We start from the raw sequence: 25,293 nt of genomic DNA, 5'->3' as shown, positions 1-25,293 counted from the left end.
TAGCTCAGGCCTACCTGTCGACTGAACAGCCACTGCAGCAGCCCCTTCTTAGGCTGAGGTTCAGGCTGCCCTCTCCAGTCCAGGTCTGGGGGCGTGGAGCCGTCACTGCCAAACACATTCAGTTCACTGAAACATTCCGTCTCAATCATCTGAAAACCAAAGATACACCAGAAAGCTTGAGAACATCATCACTGTTACTAAACAGTGCCACGTTTAACAGGACTGGATAGAGGTAGCTTTACTCTGTGGGACTGAGAGCGAGGGGGGGGGGAGAGCGAGGGGGGAGGGGGAGAGAGAGGGGGAGAGTGGGGTGGGGGAGAGAGGGGAGAGTGGGGTGGGGGAGAGAGGGAGAGTGGGGGGGAGTGGAGAGAGAGGGGGAGAGTGGGGTGGGGTGGGGGAGAGAGGGAGAGTGGGGTGGGGGAGAGAGGGAGAGCGGGGGGAAGAGAGAGGGAGAGCGAGGGGGAGGGGGGATGAGAGCGAGGAGGGGGAGAGTGGGGTGGGGGAGAGAGGGAGAGTGGGGTGGGGGAGAGAGGGAGAGTGAGGTGGGGGAGAGAGGGAGAGTGGGGTGGGGGGGTGGGGAGAGTGGGGTGGGGGAGAGAGGGAGAGTGGGGTGGGGGAGAGTGGGGTGGGGGAGAGAGGGAGAGTGGGGTGGGGTGGGGGAGAGAGGGAGAGTGGGGTGGGGGGTGGGGGAGAGTGGGGTGGGGGAGAGAGGGAGAGTGGGGTGGGGGAGAGTGGGGTGGGGGAGAGTGGGGTGGGGGAGAGAGGGAGAGTGGGGTGGGGGAGAGAGGGAGAGTGGGGTGGGGGAGAGAGGGAGAGTGGGGTGGGGGGGTGGGGGAGAGTGGGGTGGGGGAGAGAGGGAGAGTGGGGTGGGGGAGAGTGGGGTGGGGGAGAGAGGGAGAGTGGGGTGGGGGAGAGTGGGGTGGGAGAGAGAGGGAGAGTGGGGTGGGGGAGAGAGGGAGAGTGGGGTGGGGGAGAGAGGGAGAGTGGGGGGGAGGGGAGAGAGAGGGGGAGAGTGGGGTGGGGTGGGGGAGAGAGGGAGAGTGGGGTGGGGGAGAGAGGGAGAGCGGGGGGGAGAGAGAGGGAGAGCGAGGGGGGAGGGGGGGAGAGAGCGAGGAGGGGGAGAGTGGGGTGGGGGAGAGAGGGAGAGTGGGGTGGGGGAGAGAGGGAGAGTGGGGTGGGGGGGGTGGGGGAGAGTGGGGTGGGGGAGAGAGGGAGAGTGGGGTGGGGGAGAGTGGGGTGGGGGAGAGAGGGAGAGTGGGGTGGGGTGGGGGAGAGGGGAGAGTGGGGTGGGGGAGAGAGGGGGGGAGGGGAGATAGAGGGGGAGAGTGGGGTGGGGTGGGGGAGAGAGGGAGAGTGGGGTGGGGGAGAGAGGGAGAGCGGGGGGGAGAGAGAGGGAGAGCGAGGGGGGGAGGGGGGAGAGAGCGAGGAGGGGGAGAGTGGGGTGGGGAGAGAGGGAGAGTGGGGTGGGGGAGAGAGGGAGAGTGGGGTGGGGGAGAGAGGGAGAGTGGGGTGGGGGGGTGTGGGGGAGAGTGGGGTGGGGGAGAGAGGGAGAGTGGGGTGGGGAAGAGTGGGGTGGGGGAGAGAGGGAGAGTGGTGGTGGGGTGGGGGAGAGAGGGAGAGCGGGGGGGGAGAGAGAGGGAGAGCGAGGGGGGGAGGGGGGAGAGAGCGAGGAGGGGGAGAGTGGGGTGGGGGAGAGAGGGAGAGCGAGGGGGGAGAGAGGGGGAGAGAGGGAGAGCGAGGGGGGAGAGAGGAGGAGGGGGGAGAGCGAGGAGGGGGAGAGTGGGGTGGGGGAGAGAGGGAGAGGAGGGGGGAGGGGGGAGAGAGCGAGGAGGGGGAGAGTGGGGTGGGGGAGAGAGGGAGAGCGAGGGGGGAGGGGGGAGAGAGCGAGGAGGGGGAGAGTGGGGTGGGGGGAGAGTGGGGTGGGGGGGGAGAGTGGGGTGGGGGGGAGAGAGAGGGGGAGAGTGGGGTGGGGGGGAGAGAGGGGGAGAGTGGGGTGGGGGGGGAGAGTGGGGTGAGGGGGAGAGAGGGGGGAGAGAGGGGGAGAGTGGGGTGGGGGGTGAGAGGGGGGAGAGAGTGGGGTGGGGGAATGAGGGGGGGAGAGAGGGGAAGAGTGGGGTGGGGGAGAGAGGGAGAGCGGGGGGGGGAGACAGGGGGAGAGCGGGGGGGGGGAGAGAGGGGGAGAGTGGGGTGGGGGGGGAGAGAGGGGGAGAATGGGGTGGGGGGGGAGAGTGGGGTGGGGGAGAGAGGGAGAGCGGGGGGGGAGAGGGGGAGAGTGGGGTGGGGGAGAGAGGGAGAGCGGTGGGGGGGGAGAGAGGGAGAGCGGGGGGGGGAGAGGCAGAGAGCGGGGGGGGAGAGCGAGGGGGGAGGGGGGAGAGCGAGGGGGGAGAGAGCGGGGGGGGAGAGGGAGAGCGGGGGGTGGGGGAGAGAGGGAGAGCGGGGAGAGAGGGAGAGCAGGGAGAGGGGGGGTGGGGAGAGAGGGGGGGGTGGGGAGAGGGGGGGTGGGGAGAGGGGGGGGGAAGGAGAGCGAGGGGAGGGGGAAGGAGAGCGAGGGGGGCGGAGGAGAGCGAGGGGGGGGGAAGGAGAGCGAGGGGGGAGAGGAGAGCGAGGGGGGGGAAGGAGAGCGGGGGGGGGAAGGAGAGCGGGGGGGGAGGAGAGCGAGGGGGGAGTGCGGAGGGGGGGAGAGGGTGAGCGAGGGAGGGAGGGAGGGGCAAAGCGAGGCAGGGAGGGGGAGAGCGAGGAGAGAGGGAGGGGGAGAGGAGGGGGGAAGAGAGAGTGAGGGAGTCAGCGAGGGTGGAAGGGGGGAGAGCGAGGGAGGGGGGAGAGGAAGGGAGGGGGCGAGAGGGGAGCGAGGGAGAGGGTGGAGAGGAAGGGAGGGGGCGAGAGGGAGCGAGGGAGGGGGAGAGGAAGGGAGGGGGCGAGAGGAGCGAGGAGGGAGGGTGGGAGCGAGAGAGGGAGGGAGGGGGGAGCGAGAGAGGGAGGGAGGGGGGGAGCGAGCGAGGGTGGGAAGGGGAGAGCGAGCGAGGGATGGGGCGATGGAGGGAGCGGGGGGAGGGGGGGGCGATGGAGGGAGCGGGGGGAGGGGGAGAGCGAGGGAGGGAGGGGGAGAGCGAGGGAGGCAGGAGGGGAGAGCGAGGGAGGGAGGGGATGGCGAGGGAGGGGGAGAACGATGGAGGGAGAGGGAGGGAGGGAGGGAGGGATAGAGCCAGGGAGGCAGGGAGGGAGGGGGCGAGGGAGGGAGGGGGAGAGCGAGTGAGGGAGGGGAGAGCAAGAGAGGGACGGAGGGGAGAGCGAGGGATGGATGGAGGGAGTGGAGGGCGAGGGTGGGAGGGGAGTGCGAGGGAGGGCGGGGAGTGCGAGGGAGGGAGGGGAGTGCGAGAGAGGGGGGAGGGAGGGAGACAGGGGAGAGGGAGGGAGGGAGGAGAGGAGAGCGAGGGAGGGAGGGGATGGCGAGGGAGGGGAGAACGAGGGAGGGGAGAGTGAGGGAGGGAGGGCAGTGTGCAAGTTGTTGGGGAGAGTGAGGGAGGGGAATGTGTAAGCAACATATAAAATAGGAGCAGGAGTAGGCCATTTGGCCCTTAGAGCCTACTCTGCTATTCATTATGATCATGGCTGATCAGCCAACTCAGTAACCTGTTCCCGCTTTCCCCCCCATATCGTTTGATCCCTTTCGACCCAAGAGCTATATTTCTTGAAAATATACAATGTTTTGGCCTCAACTGCTTTCTGTGGTAGCGAATTCCACAGGTTCACCATTCTTTGGGTGAAGAAATTTCTCCTCATCTCAGTCCTGAAAGGTTTACCCTGTATCCTTAGACTATGACCCCTGGTTCTGAACTCCCCCACCATCGGGAACATCCTTCCTGCATCTACCCTGTCAAGTCCTGTTAGAATTTTATAGGTTTCTATGAGATCCCCCCTCACTCTTCTGAACTCCAGCGAATATAATCCTGACCGACTCAATTTCTCCTCATATGTCAGTCCCACCATCCCAGGAATCAGTCTGGTAAACCTTCGCTGCACTCCCTCTCTAGCAAGAACATTCTTCCTCAGATAAGGAGACAAAAACTGCACACAATATTCCAGGTGTGGCCTCACCTCGGCCCTATATAATTGCAGCAAGACATCCCTGCTCCTGTTCTTGAATTCTCTCGCTATGAAGGCCAAAATACCATTTGCCTTTTTTACTGCCTGTTGCACCTGCATGCGACTGGTGTACGAGAACACCCAGGTCTCGCTGCATATTCCCCTCTCTCAGTTTATAGCCATTCAGATAATAATCTGCCTTCCTGTTTTTGCTACCAAAGTGGATAACCTCACATTTAACCACGTTATATTGCATCTGCCATGCATTTGCCCACTCACTTAACTTGTCCAAATCACCCTGAAGCCTCTCTGCATCCTCCTCACAGCACACTCTCCCACCCAGTTTTGTGTCATCTGCAAATTTGGAGATATTACATTTAGTTCCCTCATCTAAATCATTAATATATATTGTGAATAGCTGGGGTCCTAGCACCGATCCCTGCGGTACCCCACTAGTCACTGCCTGCTATTCCTCGTAAAAAGACCCATTTATCCCTACTCTTTGTTTCCTGTCTGCCAACTAATTTTCTATACATCACAATACACTACCCCCAATCCAATGCGCCTTAATTTTACACGCTAATCTGTTATGTGGGACTTTGTTGCTCGCCTTCTGAAAGTCAAAATAAACCACATCTACTGGCTCCCCCTCATCAACTCTACTCGTTACGTCCTCAAAGAATTCTAGTACAATTTCCCTTTTGTAAATCCATGCTGACTCTGTCCGATTCTACCACTGTTCTCCAAGTGCTCTGCTATAAAATCTTTTATAATGGACTCTAGAATTTTCCCCACTACCGACGCCAGGCTGACTGGTCTATAATTCCCTGCTTTCTCTCTACCTCCCTTTTTAAATAGTGGGGTTACATTAGCTACCGTCCAATCTGTAGGAACTGTTCCAGGGTCTATAGAATCTTGGAAGATGACCACCAAAGCATCCACTATTTCTGGAGTCACTTCATTAAGTACTCAGGGATGTAGATTATCAGGCCCTGGGGATTTATCGGCCTTCAATCCCATCAATTTCCCCAACACCATTTCTCTACTAATACTGATTTCTTTCAGTTCCTCTCCCTCACTAAACCCTGTGTTCCCCAACATTTCTGGTATGATATTTGTGTCCTTTGTGAAGGCCGAACCAAAGTATGCATTTAGTTGGTCAGTAATTTCTTTGTTCCCCATAATATATTCCCCTGTTTCTGACTGTAAGGGACGTACATTTGTCTTCACCAATCTTTTTCTCTTCACATACCTATAGAAACTTTATGTTCCCCACAAGCTTACTCTCGTACTCTATTTTCCCCTTCTTAATCAATCCCTTGGTCCCCCTTTGATGAATTCTAAACTGCTCCTAATCCTCAGGTCTGTTTTGTTTTTTCTGGCGAATTCTTCCTTGGATCTAATGCTATCTCTAATTTCCCTTGTAAGCCATGGTTTGGCTACCTTTCTCATTTTACTTTTGCGCCAGACAGGAATAAGCAATTATTGCAGTTCATCCATGCACTCTTTGAATGTTTGCCATTGCCTATCCACCGTCATCCCTTTAAGTAACGTTTCCTTCCTCATACCTTCGTACTTTCTTTTATTAAGATTCAGGCTCCTAATCTCAGAATCAACTATGTCACTCTCCATCTTGATGAAGAATTCTATCATATTATGGTCACACATTCCCAAGGGGTCTTGCACAACTGGATTGTCAATTATTCCTCTCTCATTACACAATACCCAGTCTAGGATGGTCTGTTCTCTAGTTGGTTCCTCAACGTATTGGTCCAGAAAGCCATCCCATATACACTCCATGAATTCCTCCTCTCCGGTATTGTGACGAATTTGAATTGCCCAATCTATATGCAGATCAAAGTCACCCATAATTACAGATGTTCCTTTATCGCATGCGTCTCCAATTTCCTGTTTAAAGCCATTCCCTAACATCACCACTTCAGTTTGGGGGTCTATATACAATCCCCACTCATGTTTTTGCCTGTTAGTGTTCCTCAGCTCTACCCATACAGATTCCACATCGTCAGAGCTAATATCTTTCCTCACTATTGCGTTAATTTCCTCTTTAACCAGCAATGGAACTCCACCACCTTTTGCTTTTTGTCTGCCCTTCCTAAATACTGAATACCCCTGGATGTTCATTTCCCATCCCTGGTCACCTTGCAGCCATGTCTCCGTAATCCCCACTACATCATACCCGTTTACATCTATTTGTGCGATTAATTCATCCACTTTATTGCGAATGCTCTGCACGTTAAGGCACAAAATCTGAAGGCTTGTTTTTTTAACATTACTTGGCCCCTTCCCACTATTTTTCACTGTGGCCCTGTTTGATTCTGGCCCTTGATTTCTCTGTCTATCACTTTTCTCATTCCCCTTACGGTCTTTTGTTCTTGTCTGTGATCCCCCCTCCTCTGACTCCTTGCAAAGGTTCCCATCCCCCTGCCATTTTAGTTTAAACCCTCCCCAACCACTCTAGCAAATACTCCCCCTCGGACATCAGTCCTGGTCCTGCCCAGGTGTAACTCGTCCCACCTCCCCCAGAACAGTCCCAATGTCCCAGGAATCTAAACCCTCCCCCCTCACACCAACTCCTCAGTCACATATTCATCCGATATATCCTGCTATTTCTACTCTGACTAGCACGTGGCACTGCTAGTAATCCTGAGATCACTACCTTTAAAGTCCCACTTTTCAATTTACTTCCTAGCTCCCTATATTCTGCTTTTAGGACCTCATTCGTACCAATGTGTACCACGACCACTGGCTGTTCACCCTCCCCCTTCAGAATGTCCTGTAACCGCTCTGAGACATCCTTGATCCTAGAACCAGGGAGGCAACATACCATCCTGGAGTCTCGTTTGTGGCCACAGAAATGCCTATCTATTCCCCTTACAATTGAATCTCCTATAACTATTGCATTCCCACACTTTTTATTGCTCCCCAGTGCAGCAGAGCCAACCATGGTGCAACGAATTGGGGTGTTGCTGCTTTCCCCTGAGAGGCCATTCCCCCCAACAGTATCCAAAGCAGTATATCTGTTTTGCAGGGGAATAACCACAGGAGATTCCTGCACAGCCTGCCTAGTCTTCTTGCTCTGCCTGGTGGTCACCCATTCCCCTCCTGCCTGTGGGGTCTGAGCCTGCAGTGTGACCACATCTCGATACGTGCTATCCAGGATACTCTCCACTTCGCGGATGCTCCACTGTGTCCCCAACCGCCGCTCCAGCTCTGAAACCCGGGCTTCTAGGAGCTGCAGCTGGAAACACTGGGGGCGAGGGGGAGAGTGAGAGAGGGGAGCGTGCAAGGTGAGGGGGAGCGTGTAAGGTGAGGGGGGAGAGTGAGGGAGGGGAGCGTGTAAGGTGAGGGGGAGAGTGAGGGAGGGGAGCGTGTAAGGTGAAGGGGGAGAGTGAGGGAGGGGAGCGTGTAAGGTGAAGGGGGAGAGTGAGGGAGGGGAGCGTGTAAGGTGAAGGGGGAGAGTGAGGGAGGGGAGCGTGTAAGGTGAAGGGGGAGAGTGATGGAGGGGAGCGTGTAAGGTGAAGGGGGAGAGTGAGGGAGGAGAGCGTGTAAGGTGAAGGGGGAGAGTGAGGGGGGGAGCGTGTAAGGTGAACGGGGAGAGTGAGGGAGGGGAGCGTGTAAGGTGAGGGGGAGAGTGAGGGAGGGGAGCGTGTAAGGTGAAGGGGGAGAATGAGGGAGGGGAGCGTGTAAGGTGAAGGGGGAGAGTGAGGGAGGGGAGCGTTTAAGGTGAAGGGGGAGAGTGAGGGAGGAGAGCGTGTAAGGTGAAGGGGGAGAGTGAGGGAGGCGAGCGTGTAAGGTGAAGGGGGAGAGTGTAAGGTGAGGGGGAGAGTGAGGAGGGGGAGCGTGTAAGGTGAAGGGGGAGAATGAGGGAGGGGAGCATGTAAGGTGAAGAGGGAGAGTGAGGGGGCGGAGCGTGTAAAGTGAAGGGGGAGAGTGAGGGAGGGGAGCATGTAAGGTGAAGGGGGAGAGTGAGGGAGGGAGCGTGTAAGGTGAAGGGGGAGAGTGAGGGAGGGGAGCGTGTAAGGTGAAGGGGGAGAGTGAGGGAGGGGAGCGTGTAAGGTGAAGGGGGAGAGTGAGGGAGGGGAGCGTGTAAGGTGAAGGGGGAGAGTGAGGGAGGGGAGCGTGTAAGGTGAAGGGGGAGAGTGAGGGAGGAGAGCGTGTAAGGTGAAGGGGGAGAGTGAGGGAGGGGAGCGTGTAAGGTGAAGGGGGAGAGTGAGGGAGGGGAGCGTGTAAGGTGAAGGGGGAGAGTGAGGGAGGGGAGCGTGGAAGGTGAAGGGGGAGAGTGAGGGAGGAGAGCGTGTAAGGTGAAGGGGGAGAGTGAGGGAGGAGAGCGTGTAAGGTGAAGGGGGAGAGTGAGGGAGGAGAGCGTGTAAGGTGAAGGGGGAGTGTGAGGGGGGGGAGAGTGTAAGGTGAGGGGGAGAGTGAGGGAGGGGAGGGGAGGGTGTAAGGCGAAGGGGGAGAGTGAGGGAGGGGAGCGTGTAAGGTGAAGGGGGAGAGTGAGGGAGGAGAGCCTGTAAGGTGAAGGGGGAGAGTGAGGGAGGCGAGCGTGTAAGGTGAAGGGGGAGAGTGAGGGGGGGGAGAGTGTAAGGTGAGGGGGAGAGTGAGGGAGGGGAGCGTGTAAGGTGAAGGGGGAGAGTGAGGGAGGAGAGCGTGTAAGGTGAAGGGGGAGAGTGAGGGGGGGGAGAGTGTAAGGTGACGGGGAGAGTGAGGGGGGGGGGAGCGTGTAAGGTGAAGGGGGAGAGTGAGTGAGGGGAGCATGTAAGGTGAAGGGGGAGAGTGAGGGGGCGGAGCGTGTAAGGTGTAGGGGGAGAGTGAGGGAGGGGAGCATGTAAGGTGATGGGGGAGAGTGAGGGAGAGGAGCGTGTAAGGTGAAGGGGGACAGTGAGGGAGGGGAGCGTGTAAGGTGAAGGGGGAGAGTGAGGGAGAGGAGCTTGTAAGGTGAAGGGGGAGAGTGAGGGAGGGGAGCGTATAAGGTGAAGGGGGAGAGTGAGGGAGGGGAGCGTGTAAGGTAAAGGGGGAGAGTGAGGGAGGGGAGTGTGTAAGGTGAAGGGGGAGAGTGAGGAAAGGGAGCGTGTAAGGTGAAGGGGGAGAGTGAGGGAGGAGAGCGTGTAAGGTGAAGGGGGAGAGTGAGGGGGGGGAGAGTGTTAGGTGAAGGGGGAGAGTGAGGGAGGGGAGAGTGTAAGGTGAAGGGGGAGAGTGAGGGAGGGGAGCGTGTAAGGTGAGGGGGAGAGTGAGGGGGCGGAGCGTGTAAGATGAAGGGGGAGAGTGAGGGAGGGGAGCATGTAAGGTGAAGGGGGAGAGTGAGGGAGAGGAGCGTGTAAGGTGAAGGGGGAGAGTGAGGGAGGGGAGCGTGTAAGGTGAAGGGGGAGAGTGAGGGAGGGGAGCATGTAAGGTGAAGGGGAGAGTGAGGGAGAGGAGCGTGTAAGGTGGAGGGGGAGAGTGAGGGAGGGGAACGTGTAAGGTGAAGGGGGAGAGTGAGGGAAGGGAGCGTGTAAGGTGAAGGGGGAGAGTGAGGGAGGAGAGCGTGTAAGGTGAAGGGGGAGAGTGAGGGGGGGGAGTGTAAGGTGAACAGGGAGAGTGAGGGAGGGGAGCGTGTAAGGTGAGGGGGAGAGTGAGGGAGGGGAGCGTGTAAGGTGAAGGGGGAGAGTGAGGGAGGAGAGCGTGTAAGGTGAAGGGGGAGAGTGAGGGGGGGGAGAGTGTAAGGTGAACGGGGAGAGTGAGGGAGGGGAGCGTGTAAGGTGAGGGGGAGAGTGAGGGAGGGGAGCGTGTAAGGTGAAGGGGGAGAATGAGGGAGGGGAGCGTGTAAGGTGAAGGGGGAGAGTGAGGGAGGGGAGCGTTTAAGGTGAAGGGGGAGAGTGAGGGAGGAGAGCGTGTAAGGTGAAGGGGGAGAGTGAGGGAGGCGAGCGTGTAAGGTGAAGGGGGAGAGTGTAAGGTGAGGGGGAGAGTGAGGAGGGGGAGCGTGTAAGGTGAAGGGGGAGAGTGAGGGAGGGGAGCATGTAAGGTGAAGAGGGAGAGTGAGGGGGCGGAGCGTGTAAAGTGAAGGGGGAGAGTGAGGGAGGGGAGCATGTAAGGTGAAGGGGGAGAGTGAGGGAGAGGAGCGTGTAAGGTGAAGGGGGAGAGTGAGGGAGGGGAGCGTGTAAGGTGAAGGGGGAGAGTGAGGGAGGGGAGCGTGTAAGGTGAAGGGGGAGAGTGAGGGAGGGGAGCGTGTAAGGTGAAGGGGGAGAGTGAGGGAGGGGAGCGTGTAAGGTGAAGGGGGAGAGTGAGGGAGGAGAGCGTGTAAGGTGAAGGGGGAGAGTGAGGGAGGAGAGCGTGTAAGGTGAAGGGGGAGAGTGAGGGAGGAGAGCGTGTCAGGTGAAGGGGGAGTGTGAGGGGGGGGAGAGTGTAAGGTGAGGGGGAGAGTGAGGGAGGGGAGGGGAGGGTGTAAGGTGAAGGGGGACAGTGAGGGAGGGGAGCGTGTAAGGTGAAGGGGGAGAGTGAGGGAGGAGAGCCTGTAAGGTGAAGGGGGAGAGTGAGGGAGGCGAGCGTGTAAGGTGAAGGGGGAGAGTGAGGGGGGGGAGAGTGTAAGGTGAGGGGGAGAGTGAGGGAGGGGAGCGTGTAAGGTGAAGGGGGAGAGTGAGGGAGGAGAGCGTGTAAGGTGAAGGGGGAGAGTGAGGGGGGGGAGAGTGTAAGGTGACGGGGAGAGTGAGGGGGGGGAGCGTGTAAGGTGAAGGGGGAGAGTGAGTGAGGGGAGCATGTAAGGTGAAGGGGGAGAGTGAGGGGGCGGAGCGTGTAAGGTGTAGGGGGAGAGTGAGGGAGGGGAGCATGTAAGGTGAAGGGGGAGAGTGAGGGAGAGGAGCGTGTAAGGTGAAGGGGGAGAGTGAGGGAGGGGAGCGTGTAAGGTGAAGGGGGAGAGTGAGGGAGAGGAGCTTGTAAGGTGAAGGGGGAGAGTGAGGGAGGGGAGCGTATAAGGTGAAGGGGGAGAGTGAGGGAGGGGAGCGTGTAAGGTGAAGGGGGAGAGTGAGGGAGGGGAGTGTGTAAGGTGAAGGGGGAGAGTGAGGGAAGGGAGCGTGTAAGGTGAAGGGGGAGAGTGAGCGAGGAGAGCGTGTAAGGTGAAGGGGGAGAGTGAGGGGGGGGAGAGTGTAAGGTGAAGGGGGAGAGTGAGGGAGGGGAGAGTGTAAGGTGAAGGGGGAGAGTGAGGGAGGGGAGCGTGTAAGGTGAGGGGGAGAGTGAGGGAGGGGAGCGTGTAAGGTGAGGGGGAGAGTGAGGGGGCGGAGCGTGTAAGATGAAGGGGGAGAGTGAGGGAGGGGAGCATGTAAGGTGAAGGGGGAGAGTGAGGGAGAGGAGCGTGTAAGGTGAAGGGGGAGAGTGAGGGAGGGGAGCGTGTAAGGTGAAGGGGGAGAGTGAGGGAGGGGAGCATGTAAGGTGAAGGGGAGAGTGAGGGAGAGGAGCGTGTAAGGTGGAGGGGGAGAGTGAGGGAGGGGAACGTGTAAGGTGAAGGGGGAGAGTGAGGGAAGGGAGCGTGTAAGGTGAAGGGGGAGAGTGAGGGAGGAGAGCGTGTAAGGTGAAGGGGGAGAGTGAGGGGGGGAGAGTGTAAGGTGAAGGGGGAGAGTGAGGGAGGGGAGCGTGTAAGGTGAAGGGGGAGAGTGAGGGAGGGGAGCGTGTAAGGTGAAGGGTGAGAGTGAGGGAGGGGAGCGTGTAAGGTGAAGGGGGAGAGTGAGGGAGGCGAGCGTGTAAGGTGAAGGGGGAGAGTGAGGGGGGGGAGAGTGTAAGGTGAGGGGGAGAGTGAGGGAGGGGAGCGTGTAAGGTGAAGGGGGAGAGCGAGGGAGGAGAGCATGTAAGGTGAAGGGGGAGAGTGAGGGGGGGGAGAGTGTAAGGTGAGGAAGAGTGAGGAGGGGGAGCATGTAAGGTGAAGGGGGAGAGTGAGGGGGGGGAGAGTGTAAGGTGAGGGGGAGAGTGAGGGAGGGGAGCGTGGAAGGTGAAGGGGGAGAGTGAGGGAGGAGAGCGTGTAAGGTGAAAGGGGAGAGTGAGGGGGGGGAGAGTGTAAGGTGAGGGGGAGAGTGAGGGAGGGGAGGGGAGGGTGTAAGGTGAAGGGGGAGAGTGAGGGAGGGGAGCGTGTAAGGTGAAGGGGGAGAGTGAGGGAGGAGAGCCTGTAAGGTGAAGGGGGAGAGTGATGGAGGCGCGCGTGTAAGGTGAAGGGGGAGACTGAGGGGGGGGAGAGTGTAAGGTGAGGGGGAGAGTGAGGGAGGGGAGCGTGTAAGGTGAAGGGGGAGAGTGAGGGAGGAGAGCGTGTAAGGTGAAGGGGGAGAGTGAGGGGGGGGAGAGTGTAAGGTGACGGGGAGAGTGAGGGGGGGGGAGCGTGTAAGGTGAAGGGGAGAGAGTGAGTGAAGGGAGCATGTAAGGTGAAGGGGGAGAGTGAGGGGGCGGAGCGTGTAAGGTGAAGGGGGAGAGTGAGGGAGGGGAGCATGTTAGATGAAGGGGGAGAGTGAGGGAGAGGAGCGTGTAAGGTGAAGGGGGAGAGTGAGGGAGGGGAGCGTGTAAGGTGAAGGGGGAGAGTGAGGGAGAGGAGCTTGTAAGGTGAAGGGGGAGAGTGAGGGAGGGGAGCGTATAAGGTGAAGGGGGAGAGTGAGGGAGGGGAGCGTGTAAGGTGAAGGGGGAGAGTGAGGGAGGGGAGTGTGTAAGGTGAAGGGGGAGAGTGAGGAAAGGGAGCGTGTAAGGTGAAGGGGGAGAGTGAGGGAGGAGAGCGTGTAAGGTGAAGGGGGAGAGTGAGGGGGGGGAGAGTGTAAGGTGAAGGGGGAGAGTGAGGGAGGGGAGAGTGTAAGGTGAAGGGGGAGAGTGAGGGAGGGGAGCGTGTAAGGTGAGGGGGAGAGTGAGGGGGCGGAGCGTGTAAGATGAAGGGGGAGAGTGAGGGAGGGGAGCATGTAAGGTGAAGGGGGAGAGTGAGGGAGAGGAGCGTGTAAGGTGAAGGGGGAGAGTGAGGGAGGGGAGCGTGTAAGGTGAAGGGGGAGAGTGAGGGAGGGGAGCATGTAAGGTGAAGGGGAGAGTGAGGGAGAGGAGCGTGTAAGGTGGAGGGGGAGAGTGAGGGAGGGGAACGTGTAAGGTGAAGGGGGAGAGTGAGGGAAGGGAGCGTGTAAGGTGAAGGGGGAGAGTGAGGGAGGAGAGCGTGTAAGGTGAAGGGGGAGAGTGAGGGGGGGGAGTGTAAGGTGAACGGGGAGAGTGAGGGAGGGGAGCGTGTAAGGTGAGGGGGAGAGTGAGGGAGGGGAGCGTGTAAGGTGAAGGGGGAGAGTGAGGGAGGAGAGCGTGTAAGGTGAAGGGGGAGAGTGAGGGGGGGGAGAGTGTAAGGTGAACGGGGAGAGTGAGGGAGGGGAGCGTGTAAGGTGAGGGGGAGAGTGAGGGAGGGGAGCGTGTAAGGTGAAGGGGGAGAATGAGGGAGGGGAGCGTGTAAGGTGAAGGGGGAGAGTGAGGGAGGGGAGCGTTTAAGGTGAAGGGGGAGAGTGAGGGAGGAGAGCATGTAAGGTGAAGGGGGAGAGTGAGGGAGGCGAGCGTGTAAGGTGAAGGGGGAGAGTGTAAGGTGAGGGGGAGAGTGAGGAGGGGGAGCGTGTAAGGTGAAGGGGGAGAGTGAGGGAGGGGAGCATGTAAGGTGAAGAGGGAGAGTGAGGGGGCGGAGCGTGTAAAGTGAAGGGGGAGAGTGAGGGAGGGGAGCATGTAAGGTGAAGGGGGAGAGTGAGGGAGAGGAGCGTGTAAGGTGAAGGGGGAGAGTGAGGGAGGGGAGCGTGTAAGGTGAAGGGGGAGAGTGAGGGAGGGGAGCGTGTAAGGTGAAGGGGGAGAGTGAGGGAGGGGAGCGTGTAAGGTGAAGGGGGAGAGTGAGGGAGGGGAGCGTGTAAGGTGAAGGGGGAGAGTGAGGGAGGAGAGCGTGTAAGGTGAAGGGGGAGAGTGAGGGAGGAGAGCGTGTAAGGTGAAGGGGGAGAGTGAGGGAGGAGAGCGTGTCAGGTGAAGGGGGAGTGTGAGGGGGGGGAGAGTGTAAGGTGAGGGGGAGAGTGAGGGAGGGGAGGGGAGGGTGTAAGGTGAAGGGGGAGAGTGAGGGAGGGGAGCGTGTAAGGTGAAGGGGGAGAGTGAGGGAGGAGAGCCTGTAAGGTGAAGGGGGAGAGTGAGGGAGGCGAGCGTGTAAGGTGAAGGGGGAGAGTGAGGGGGGGGAGAGTGTAAGGTGAGGGGGAGAGTGAGGGAGGGGAGCGTGTAAGGTGAAGGGGGAGAGTGAGGAAGGAGAGCGTCTAAGGTGAAGGGGGAGAGTGAGGGGGGGGAGAGTGTAAGGTGACGGGGAGAGTGAGGGGGGGGAGCGTGTAAGGTGAAGGGGGATAGTGAGTGAGGGGAGCATGTAAGGTGAAGGGGGAGAGTGAGGGGGCGGAGCGTGTAAGGTGTAGGGGGAGAGTGAGGGAGGGGAGCATGTAAGGTGAAGGGGGAGAGTGAGGGAGAGGAGCGTGTAAGGTGAAGGGGGAGAGTGAGGGAGGGGAGCGTGTAAGGTGAAGGGGGAGAGTGAGGGAGAGGAGCTTGTAAGGTGAAGGGGGAGAGTGAGGGAGGGGAGCGTATAAGGTGAAGGGGGAGAGTGAGGGAGGGGAGCGTGTAAGGTGAAGGGGGAGAGTGAGGGAGGGGAGTGTGTAAGGTGAAGGGGGAGAGTGAGGGAAGGGAGCGTGTAAGGTGAAGGGGGAGAGTGAGCGAGGAGAGCGTGTAAGGTGAAGGGGGAGAGTGAGGGGGGGGAGAGTGTAAGGTGAAGGGGGAGAGTGAGGGAGGGGAGAGTGTAAGGTGAAGGGGGAGAGTGAGGGAGGGGAGCGTGTAAGGTGAGGGGGAGAGTGAGGGAGGGGAGCGTGTAAGGTGAGGGGGAGAGTGAGGGGGCGGAGCGTGTAAGATGAAGGGGGAGAGTGAGGGAGGGGAGCATGTAAGGTGAAGGGGGAGAGTGAGGGAGAGGAGCGTGTAAGGTGAAGGGGGAGAGTGAGGGAGGGGAGCGTGTAAGGTGAAGGGGGAGAGTGAGGGAGGGGAGCATGTAAGGTGAAGGGGAGAGTGAGGGAGAGGAGCGTGTAAGGTGGAGGGGGAGAGTGAGGGAGGGGAACGTGTAAGGTGAAGGGGGAGAGTGAGGGAAGGGAGCGTGTAAGGTGAAGGGGGAGAGTGAGGGAGGAGAGCGTGTAAGGTGAAGGGGGAGAGTGAGGGGGGGGAGAGTGTAAGGTGAAGGGGGAGAGTGAGGGAGGGGAGCGTGTAAGGTGAAGGGGGAGAGTGAGGGAGGGGAGCGTGTAAGGTGAAGGGTGAGAGTGAGGGAGGGGAGCGTGTAAGGTGAAGGGGGAGAGTGAGGGAGGCGAGCGTGTAAGGTGAAGGGGGAGAGTGAGGGGGGGGAGAGTGTTAGGTGAAGGGGGAGAGTGAGGGAGGGGAGAGTGTAAGGTGAAGGGGGAGAGTGAGGGAGGGGAGCGTGTAAGGTGAGGGGGAGAGTGAGGGGGCGGAGCGTGTAAGATGAAGGGGGAGAGTGAGGGAGGGGAGCATGTAAGGTGAAGGGGGAGAGTGAGGGAGAGGAGCGTGTAAGGTGAAGGGGGAGAGTGAGGGAGGGGAGCGTGTAAGGTGAAGGGGGAGAGTGAGGGAGGGGAGCATGTAAGGTGAAGGGGAGAGTGAGGGAGAGGAGCGTGTAAGGTGGAGGGGGAGAGTGAGGGAGGGGAACGTGTAAGGTGAAAGGGGAGAGTGAGGGAAGGGAGCGTGTAAGGTGAAGGGGGAGAGTGAGGGAGGAGAGCGTGTAAGGTGAAGGGGGAGAGTGAGGGGGGGGAGTGTAAGGTGAACAGGGAGAGTGAGGGAGGGGAGCGTGTAAGGTGAGGGGGAGAGTGAGGGAGGGGAGCGTGTAAGGTGAAGGGGGAGAGTGAGGGAGGAGAGCGTGTAAGGTGAAGGGGGAGAGTGAGGGGGGGGAGAGTGTAAGGTGAACGGGGAGAGTGAGGGAGGGGAGCGTGTAAGGTGAGGGGGAGAGTGAGGGAGGGGAGCGTGTAAGGTGAAGGGGGAGAATGAGGGAGGGGAGCGTGTAAGGTGAAGGGGGAGAGTGAGGGAGGGGAGCGTTTAAGGTGAAGGGGGAGAGTGAGGGAGGAGAGCGTGTAAGGTGAAGGGGGAGAGTGAGGGAGGCGAGCGTGTAAGGTGAAGGGGGAGAGTGTAAGGTGAGGGGGAGAGTGAGGAGGGGGAGCGTGTAAGGTGAAGGGGGAGAGTGAGGGAGGGGAGCATGTAAGGTGAAGAGGGAGAGTGAGGGGGCGGAGCGTGTAAAGTGAAGGGGGAGAGTGAGGGAGGGGAGCATGTAAGGTGAAGGGGGAGAGTGAGGGAGAGGAGCGTGTAAGGTGAAGGGGGAGAGTGAGGGAGGGGAGCGTGTAAGGTGAAGGGGGAGAGTGAGGGAGGGGAGCGTGTAAGGTGAAGGGGGAGAGTGAGGGAGGGGAGCGTGTAAGGTGAAGGGGGAGAGTGAGGGAGGGGAGCGTGTAAGGTGAAGGGGGAGAGTGAGGGAGGCGAGCGTGTAAGGTGAAGGGGGAGAGTGAGGGAGGAGAGCGTGTAAGGTGAAGGGGGAGAGTGAGGGAGGAGAGCGTGTCAGGTGAAGGGGGAGTGTGAGGGGGGGGAGAGTGTAAGGTGAGGGGGAGAGTGAGGGAGGGGAGGGGAGGGTGTAAGGTGAAGGGGGAGAGTGAGGGAGGGGAGCGTGTAAGGTGAAGGGGGAGAGTGAGGGAGGAGAGCCTGTAAGGTGAAGGGGGAGAGTGAGGGAGGCGAGCGTGTAAGGTGAAGGGGGAGAGTGAGGGGGGGGAGAGTGTAAGGTGAGGGGGAGAGTGAGGGAGGGGAGCGTGTAAGGTGAAGGGGGAGAGTGAGGGAGGAGAGCGTGTAAGGTGAAGGGGGAGAGTGAGGGGGGGGAGAGTGTAAGGTGACGGGGAGAGTGAGGGGGGGGAGCGTGTAAGGTGAAGGGGGAGAGTGAGTGAGGGGAGCATGTAAGGTGAAGGGGGAGAGTGAGGGGGCGGAGCGTGTAAGGTGTAGGGGGAGAGTGAGGGAGGGGAGCATGTAAGGTGAAGGGGGAGAGTGAGGGAGAGGAGCGTGTAAGGTGAAGGGGGAGAGTGAGGGAGGGGAGCGTGTAAGGTGAAGGGGGAGAGTGAGGGAGAGGAGCTTGTAAGGTGAAGGGGGAGAGTGAGGGAGGGGAGCGTATAAGGTGAAGGGGGAGAGTGAGGGAGGGGAGCGTGTAAGGTGAAGGGGGAGAGTGAGGGGGGGGAGAGTGTAAGGTGAAGGGGGAGAGTGAGGGAGGGGAGAGTGTAAGGTGAAGGGGGAGAGTGAGGGAGGGGAGCGTGTAAGGTGAGGGGGAGAGTGAGGGAGGGGAGCGTGTAAGGTGAGGGGGAGAGTGAGGGGGCGGAGCGTGTAAGATGAAGGGGGAGAGTGAGGGAGGGGAGCATGTAAGGTGAAGGGGGAGAGTGAGGGAGAGGAGCGTGTAAGGTGAAGGGGGAGAGTGAGGGAGGGGAGCGTGTAAGGTGAAGGGGGAGAGTGAGGGAGGGGAGCATGTAAGGTGAAGGGGAGAGTGAGGGAGAGGAGCGTGTAAGGTGGAGGGGGAGAGTGAGGGAGGGGAACGTGTAAGGTGAAGGGGGAGAGTGAGGGAAGGGAGCGTGTAAGGTGAAGGGGGAGAGTGAGGGAGGAGAGCGTGTAAGGTGAAGGGGGAGAGTGAGGGAGGGGAGCGTGTAAGGTGAAGGGTGAGAGTGAGGGAGGGGAGCGTGTAAGGTGAAGGGGGAGAGTGAGGGAGGCGAGCGTGTAAGGTGAAGAGGGAGAGTGAGGGGGGGGAGAGTGTAAGGTGAGGGGGAGAGTGAGGGAGGGGAGCGTGTAAGGTGAAGGGGGAGAGCGAGGGAGGAGAGCATGTAAGGTGAAGGGGGAGAGTGAGGGGGGGGAGAGTGTAAGGTGAGGAAGAGTGAGGAGGGGGAGCATGTAAGGTGAAGGGGGAGAGTGAGGGGGGGGAGAGTGTAAGGTGAGGGGGAGAGTGAGGGAGGGGAGCGTGTAAGGTGAAGGGGGAGAGTGAGGGAGGGGAGCGTGTAAGGTGAAGGGGGAGAGTGAGGGAGGGGAGCGTGTAAGGTGAAGGGGGAGAGTGAGGGAGGGGAGCGTGTAAGGTGAAGGGGGAGAGTGAGGGAGGCGAGCGTGTAAGGTGAAGGGGGAGAGTGAGGGAGGAGAGCGTGTAAGGTGAAGGGGGAGAGTGAGGGAGGAGAGCGTGTCAGGTGAAGGGGGAGTGTGAGGGGGGGGAGAGTGTAAGGTGAGGGGGAGAGTGAGGGAGGGGAGGGGAGGGTGTAAGGTGAAGGGGGAGAGTGAGGGAGGGGAGCGTGTAAGGTGAAGGGGGAGAGTGAGGGAGGAGAGCCTGTAAGGTGAAGGGGGAGAGTGAGGGAGGCGAGCGTGTAAGGTGAAGGGGGAGAGTGAGGGGGGGGAGAGTGTAAGGTGAGGGGGAGAGTGAGGGAGGGGAGCGTGTAAGGTGAAGGGGGAGAGTGAGGGAGGAGAGCGTGTAAGGTGAAGGGGGAGAGTGAGGGGGGGGAGAGTGTAAGGTGACGGGGAGAGTGAGGGGGGGGAGCGTGTAAGGTGAAGGGGGAGAGTGAGTGAGGGGAGCATGTAAGGTGAAGGGGGAGAGTGAGGGGGCGGAGCGTGTAAGGTGTAGGGGGAGAGTGAGGGAGGGGAGCATGTAAGGTGAAGGGGGAGAGTGAGGGAGAGGAGCGTGTAAGGTGAAGGGGGAGAGTGAGGGAGGGGAGCGTGTAAGGTGAAGGGGGAGAGTGAGGGAGAGGAGCTTGTAAGGTGAAGGGGGAGAGTGAGGGAGGGGAGCGTATAAGGTGAAGGGGGAGAGTGAGGGAGGGGAGCGTGTAAGGTGAAGGGGGAGAGTGAGGGGGGGGAGAGTGTAAGGTGAAGGGGGAGAGTGAGGGAGGGGAGAGTGTAAGGTGAAGGGGGAGAGTGAGGGAGGGGAGCGTGTAAGGTGAGGGGGAGAGTGAGGGAGGGGAGCGTGTAAGGTGAGGGGGAGAGTGAGGGGGCGGAGCGTGTAAGATGAAGGGGGAGAGTGAGGGAGGGGAGCATGTAAGGTGAAGGGGGAGAGTGAGGGAGAGGAGCGTGTAAGGTGAAGGGGGAGAGTGAGGGAGGGGAGCGTGTAAGGTGAAGGGGGAGAGTGAGGGAGGGGAGCATGTAAGGTGAAGGGGAGAGTGAGGGAGAGGAGCGTGTAAGGTGGAGGGGGAGAGTGAGGGAGGGGAACGTGTAAGGTGAAGGGGGAGAGTGAGGGAAGGGAGCGTGTAAGGTGAAGGGGGAGAGTGAGGGAGGAGAGCGTGTAAGGTGAAGGGGGAGAGTGAGGGAGGGGAGCGTGTAAGGTGAAGGGTGAGAGTGAGGGAGGGGAGCGTGTAAGGTGAAGGGGGAGAGTGAGGGAGGCGAGCGTGTAAGGTGAAGAGGGAGAGTGAGGGGGGGGAGAGTGTAAGGTGAGGGGGAGAGTGAGGGAGGGGAGCGTGTAAGGTGAAGGGGGAGAGCGAGGGAGGAGAGCATGTAAGGTGAAGGGGGAGAGTGAGGGGGGGGAGAGTGTAAGGTGAGGAAGAGTGAGGAGGGGGAGCATGTAAGGTGAAGGGGGAGAGTGAGGGGGGGGAGAGTGTAAGGTGAGGGGGAGAGTGAGGGAGGGGAGCGTGGAAGGTGAAGGGGGAGAGTGAGGGAGGAGAGCGTGTAAGGTGAAAGGGGAGAGTGAGGGGGGGGAGAGTGTAAGGTGAGGGGGAGAGTGAGGGAGGGGAGGGGAGGGTGTAAGGTGAAGGGGGAGAGTGAGGGAGGGGAGCGTGTAAGGTGAAGGGGGAGAGTGAGGGAGGAGAGCCTGTAAGGTGAAGGGGGAGAGTGATGGAGGCGCGCGTGTAAGGTGAAGGGGGAGACTGAGGGGGGGGAGAGTGTAAGGTGAGGGGGAGAGTGAGGGAGGGGAGCGTGTAAGGTGAAGGGGGAGAGTGAGGGAGGAGAGCGTGTAAGGTGAAGGGGGAGAGTGAGGGGGGGGAGAGTGTAAGGTGACGGGGAGAGTGAGGGGGGGGGAGCGTGTAAGGTGAAGGGGGAGAGTGAGTGAAGGGAGCATGTAAGGTGAAGGGGGAGAGTGAGGGGGCGGAGCGTGTAAGGTGAAGGGGGAGAGTGAGGGAGGGGAGCATGTTAGATGAAGGGGGAGAGTGAGGGAGAGGAGCGTGTAAGGTGAAGGGGGAGAGTGAGGGAGGGGAGCGTGTAAGGTGAAGGGGGAGAGTGAGGGAGAGGAGCTTGTAAGGTGAAGGGGGAGAGTGAGGGAGGGGAGCGTATAAGGTGAAGGGGGAGAGTGAGGGAGGGGAGCGTGTAAGGTGAAGGGGGAGAGTGAGGGAGGGGAGTGTGTAAGGTGAAGGGGGAGAGTGAGGAAAGGGAGCGTGTAAGGTGAAGGGGGAGAGTGAGGGAGGAGAGCGTGTAAGGTGAAGGGGGAGAGTGAGGGGGGGGAGAGTGTAAGGTGAAGGGGGAGAGTGAGGGAGGGGAGAGTGTAAGGTGAAGGGGGAGAGTGAGGGAGGGGAGCGTGTAAGGTGAGGGGGAGAGTGAGGGGGCGGAGCGTGTAAGATGAAGGGGGAGAGTGAGGGAGGGGAGCATGTAAGGTGAAGGGGGAGAGTGAGGGAGAGGAGCGTGTAAGGTGAAGGGGGAGAGTGAGGGAGGGGAGCGTGTAAGGTGAAGGGGGAGAGTGAGGGAGGGGAGCATGTAAGGTGAAGGGGAGAGTGAGGGAGAGGAGCGTGTAAGGTGGAGGGGGAGAGTGAGGGAGGGGAACGTGTAAGGTGAAGGGGGAGAGTGAGGGAAGGGAGCGTGTAAGGTGAAGGGGGAGAGTGAGGGAGGAGAGCGTGTAAGGTGAAGGGGGAGAGTGAGGGGGGGGAGTGTAAGGTGAACGGGGAGAGTGAGGGAGGGGAGCGTGTAAGGTGAGGGGGAGAGTGAGGGAGGGGAGCGTGTAAGGTGAAGGGGGAGAGTGAGGGAGGAGAGCGTGTAAGGTGAAGGGGGAGAGTGAGGGGGGGGGAGAGTGTAAGGTGAACGGGGAGAGTGAGGGAGGGGAGCGTGTAAGGTGAGGGGGAGAGTGAGGGAGGGGAGCGTGTAAGGTGAAGGGGGAGAATGAGGGAGGGGAGCGTGTAAGGTGAAGGGGGAGAGTGAGGGAGGGGAGCGTTTAAGGTGAAGGGGGAGAGTGAGGGAGGAGAGCGTGTAAGGTGAAGGGGGAGAGTGAGGGAGGCGAGCGTGTAAGGTGAAGGGGGAGAGTGTAAGGTGAGGGGGAGAGTGAGGAGGGGGAGCGTGTAAGGTGAAGGGGGAGAGTGAGGGAGGGGAGCATGTAAGGTGAAGAGGGAGAGTGAGGGGGCGGAGCGTGTAAAGTGAAGGGGGAGAGTGAGGGAGGGGAGCATGTAAGGTGAAGGGGGAGAGTGAGGGAGAGGAGCGTGTAAGGTGAAGGGGGAGAGTGAGGGAGGGGAGCGTGTAAGGTGAAGGGGGAGAGTGAGGGAGGGGAGCGTGTAAGGTGAAGGGGGAGAGTGAGGGAGGGGAGCGTGTAAGGTGAAGGGGGAGAGTGAGGGAGGGGAGCGTGTAAGGTGAAGAGGGAGAGTGAGGGGGCGGAGCGTGTAAAGTGAAGGGGGAGAGTGAGGGAGGGGAGCATGTAAGGTGAAGGGGGAGAGTGAGGGAGAGGAGCGTGTAAGGTGAAGGGGGAGAGTGAGGGAGGGGAGCGTGTAAGGTGAAGGGGGAGAGTGAGGGAGGAGAGCGTGTAAGGTGAAGGGGGAGAGTGAGGGAGGAGAGCGTGTAAGGTGAAGGGGGAGAGTGAGGGAGGAGAGCGTGTCAGGTGAAGGGGGAGTGTGAGGGGGGGGAGAGTGTAAGGTGAGGGGGAGAGTGAGGGAGGGGAGGGGAGGGTGTAAGGTGAAGGGGGAGAGTGAGGGAGGGGAGCGTGTAAGGTGAAGGGGGAGAGTGAGGGAGGAGAGCCTGTAAGGTGAAGGGGGAGAGTGAGGGAGGCGAGCGTGTAAGGTGAAGGGGGAGAGTGAGGGGGGGGAGAGTGTAAGGTGAGGGGGAGAGTGAGGGAGGGGAGCGTGTAAGGTGAAGGGGGAGAGTGAGGGAGGAGAGCGTGTAAGGTGAAGGGGGAGAGTGAGGGGGGGGAGAGTGTAAGGTGACGGGGAGAGTGAGGGGGGGGAGCGTGTAAGGTGAAGGGGGAGAGTGAGTGAGGGGAGCATGTAAGGTGAAGGGGGAGAGTGAGGGGGCGGAGCGTGTAAGGTGTAGGGGGAGAGTGAGGGAGGGGAGCATGTAAGGTGAAGGGGGAGAGTGAGGGAGAGGAGCGTGTAAGGTGAAGGGGGAGAGTGAGGGAGGGGAGCGTGTAAGGTGAAGGGGGAGAGTGAGGGAGAGGAGCTTGTAAGGTGAAGGGGGAGAGTGAGGGAGGGGAGCGTATAAGGTGAAGGGGGAGAGTGAGGGAGGGGAGCGTGTAAGGTGAAGGGGGAGAGTGAGGGAAGGGAGCGTGTAAGGTGAAGGGGGAGAGTGAGCGAGGAGAGCGTGTAAGGTGAAGGGGGAGAGTGAGGGGGGGGAGAGTGTAAGGTGAAGGGGGAGAGTGAGGGAGGGGAGAGTGTAAGGTGAAGGGGGAGAGTGAGGGAGGGGAGCGTGTAAGGTGAGGGGGAGAGTGAGGGAGGGGAGCGTGTAAGGTGAGGGGGAGAGTGAGGGGGCGGAGCGTGTAAGATGAAGGGGGAGAGTGAGGGAGGGGAGCATGTAAGGTGAAGGGGGAGAGTGAGGGAGAGGAGCGTGTAAGGTGAAGGGGGAGAGTGAGGGAGGGGAGCGTGTAAGGTGAAGGGGAGAGTGAGGGAGAGGAGCGTGTAAGGTGGAGGGGGAGAGTGAGGGAGGGGTACGTGTAAGGTGAAGGGGGAGAGTGAGGGAAGGGAGCGTGTAAGGTGAAGGGGGAGAGTGAGGGAGGAGAGCGTGTAAGGTGAAGGGGGAGAGTGAGGGGGGGGAGAGTGTAAGGTGAAGGGGGAGAGTGAGGGAGGGGAGCGTGTAAGGTGAAGGGGGAGAGTGAGGGAGGGGAGCGTGTAAGGTGAAGGGTGAGAGTGAGGGAGGGGAGCGTGTAAGGTGAAGGGGGAGAGTGAGGGAGGCGAGCGTGTAAGGTGAAGGGGGAGAGTGAGGGGGGGGAGAGTGTAAGGTGAGGGGGAGAGTGAGGGAGGGGAGCGTGTAAGGTGAAGGGGGAGAGCGAGGGAGGAGAGCATGTAAGGTGAAGGGGGAGAGTGAGGGGGGGGAGAGTGTAAGGTGAGGAAGAGTGAGGAGGGGGAGCATGTAAGGTGAAGGGGGAGAGTGAGGGGGGGGAGAGTGTAAGGTGAGGGGGAGAGTGAGGGAGGGGAGCGTGGAAGGTGAAGGGGGAGAGTGAGGGAGGAGAGCGTGTAAGGTGAAAGGGGAGAGTGAGGGGGGAGAGTGTAAGGTGAGGGGGAGAGTGAGGGAGGGGAGGGGAGGGTGTAAGGTGAAGGGGGAGAGTGAGGGAGGGGAGCGTGTAAGGTGAAGGGGGAGAGTGAGGGAGGAGAGCCTGTAAGGTGAAGGGGGAGAGTGATGGAGGCGCGCGTGTAAGGTGAAGGGGGAGACTGAGGGGGGGGAGAGTGTAAGGTGAGGGGGAGAGTGAGGGAGGGGAGCGTGTAAGGTGAAGGGGGAGAGTGAGGGAGGAGAGCGTGTAAGGTGAAGGGGGAGAGTGAGGGGGGGGAGAGTGTAAGGTGACGGGGAGAGTGAGTGGGGGGGAGCGTGTAAGGTGAAGGGGGAGAGTGAGTGAAGGGAGCATGTAAGGTGAAGGGGGAGAGTGAGGGGGCGGAGCGTGTAAGGTGAAGGGGGAGAGTGAGGGAGGGGAGCATGTTAGATGAAGGGCAAGAGTGAGGGAGAGGAGCGTGTAAGGTGAAGGGGGAGAGTGAGGGAGGGGAGCGTGTAAGGTGAAGGGGGAGAGTGAGGGAGAGGAGCTTGTAAGGTGAAGGGGGAGAGTGAGGGAGGGGAGCGTGTAAGGTGAAGGGGGAGAGTGAGGGAGGGGAGCGTGTAAGGTGAAGGGGGAGAGTGAGGGAGGGGTGTGTGTAAGGTGAAGGGGGAGAGTGAGGGAAGGGAGCGTGTAAGGTGAAGGGGGAGAGTGAGGGAGGAGAGCGTGTAAGGTGAAGGGGGAGAGTGAGGGGGGGAGAGTGTAAGGTGAAGGGGGAGAGTGAGGGAGGGGAGAGTGTAAGGTGAAGGGGGAGAGTGAGGGAGGGGAGCGTGTAAGGTGAGGGGGAGAGTGAGGGAGGGGAGCGTGTAAGGTGAGGGGGAGAGTGAGGGGGCGGAGCGTGTAAGATGAAGGGGGAGAGTGAGGGAGGGGAGCATGTAAGGTGAAGGGAGAGAGTGAGGGAGAGGAGCGTGTAAGGTGAAGGGGGAGAGTGAGGGAGGGGAGCGTGTAAGGTGAAGGGGGAGAGTGAGGGAGGGGAGCATGTAAGGTGAAGGGGAGAGTGAGGGAGAGGAGCGTATAAGGTGGAGGGGGAGAGTGAGGGAGGGGAACGTGTAAGGTGAAGGGGGAGAGTGAGGGAAGGGAGCGTGTAAGGTGAAGGGGGAGAGTGAGGGAGGAGAGCGTGTAAGGTGAAGGGGGAGAGTGAGGGGGGGGAGAGTGTAAGGTGAAGGGGGAGAGTGAGGGAGGGGAGCGTGTAAGGTGAAGGGGGAGAGTGAGGGAGGGGAGTGTGTAAGGTGAAGGGGGAGAGTGAGGGAGGGGAGCGTGTAAGGTGAAGGGGGAGAGTGAGGGAGGAGAGCGTGTAAGGTGAAGGGGGAGAGTGAGGGAGGCGAGCGTGTAAGGTGAAGGGGGAGAGTGAGGGGGGGGAGAGTGTAAGGTGAGGGGGAGAGTGAGGGAGGGGAGCGTGTAAGGTGAAGGGGGAGAGCGAGGGAGGAGAGCGTGTAAGGTGAAGGGGGAGAGTGAGGGGGGGGAGAGTGTAAGGTGAGGAAGAGTGAGGAGGGGGAGCATGTAAGGTGAAGGGGGAGAGTGAGGGGGGGGAGAGTGTAAGGTGAGGGGGAGAGTGAGGGAGGGGAGCCTGGAAGGTGAAGGGGGAGAGTGAGGGAAGAGAGCGTGTAAGGTGAAAGGGGAGAGTGAGGGGGGGGAGAGTGTAAGGTGACGGGGAGAGTGAGTGGGGGGAGCGTGTAAGGTGAAGGGGGAGAGTGAGTGAGGGGAGCATGTAAGGTGAAGGGGGAGAGTGAGGGGGTGGAGCGTGTAAGGTGAAGGGGGAGAGTGAGGGAGGG

General features: G+C 60.4%; 1 protein-coding gene across 1 annotated transcript in view; it reads right to left on the bottom strand.

Moving 5' to 3' along the window:
• The window catches only part of LOC137375758 (G protein-coupled receptor kinase 6-like), a 157,256-nt gene that overhangs the window by 5,849 nt on the left and 126,114 nt on the right, over positions 1–25,293 (bottom strand). The window contains exon 13 of the mRNA XM_068043146.1: positions 15–149. Coding sequence (XP_067899247.1) covers positions 15–149 — 135 coding nt within the window. The remainder of the gene's footprint in view (positions 1–14; positions 150–25,293) is intronic.

The sequence above is a fragment of the Heterodontus francisci genome, chromosome 12, assembly GCF_036365525.1.
Source record: "Heterodontus francisci isolate sHetFra1 chromosome 12, sHetFra1.hap1, whole genome shotgun sequence".
Lineage (NCBI taxonomy): Eukaryota > Metazoa > Chordata > Chondrichthyes > Heterodontiformes > Heterodontidae > Heterodontus > Heterodontus francisci.
This window is presented reverse-complemented; position numbering and strand designations above follow the sequence as displayed.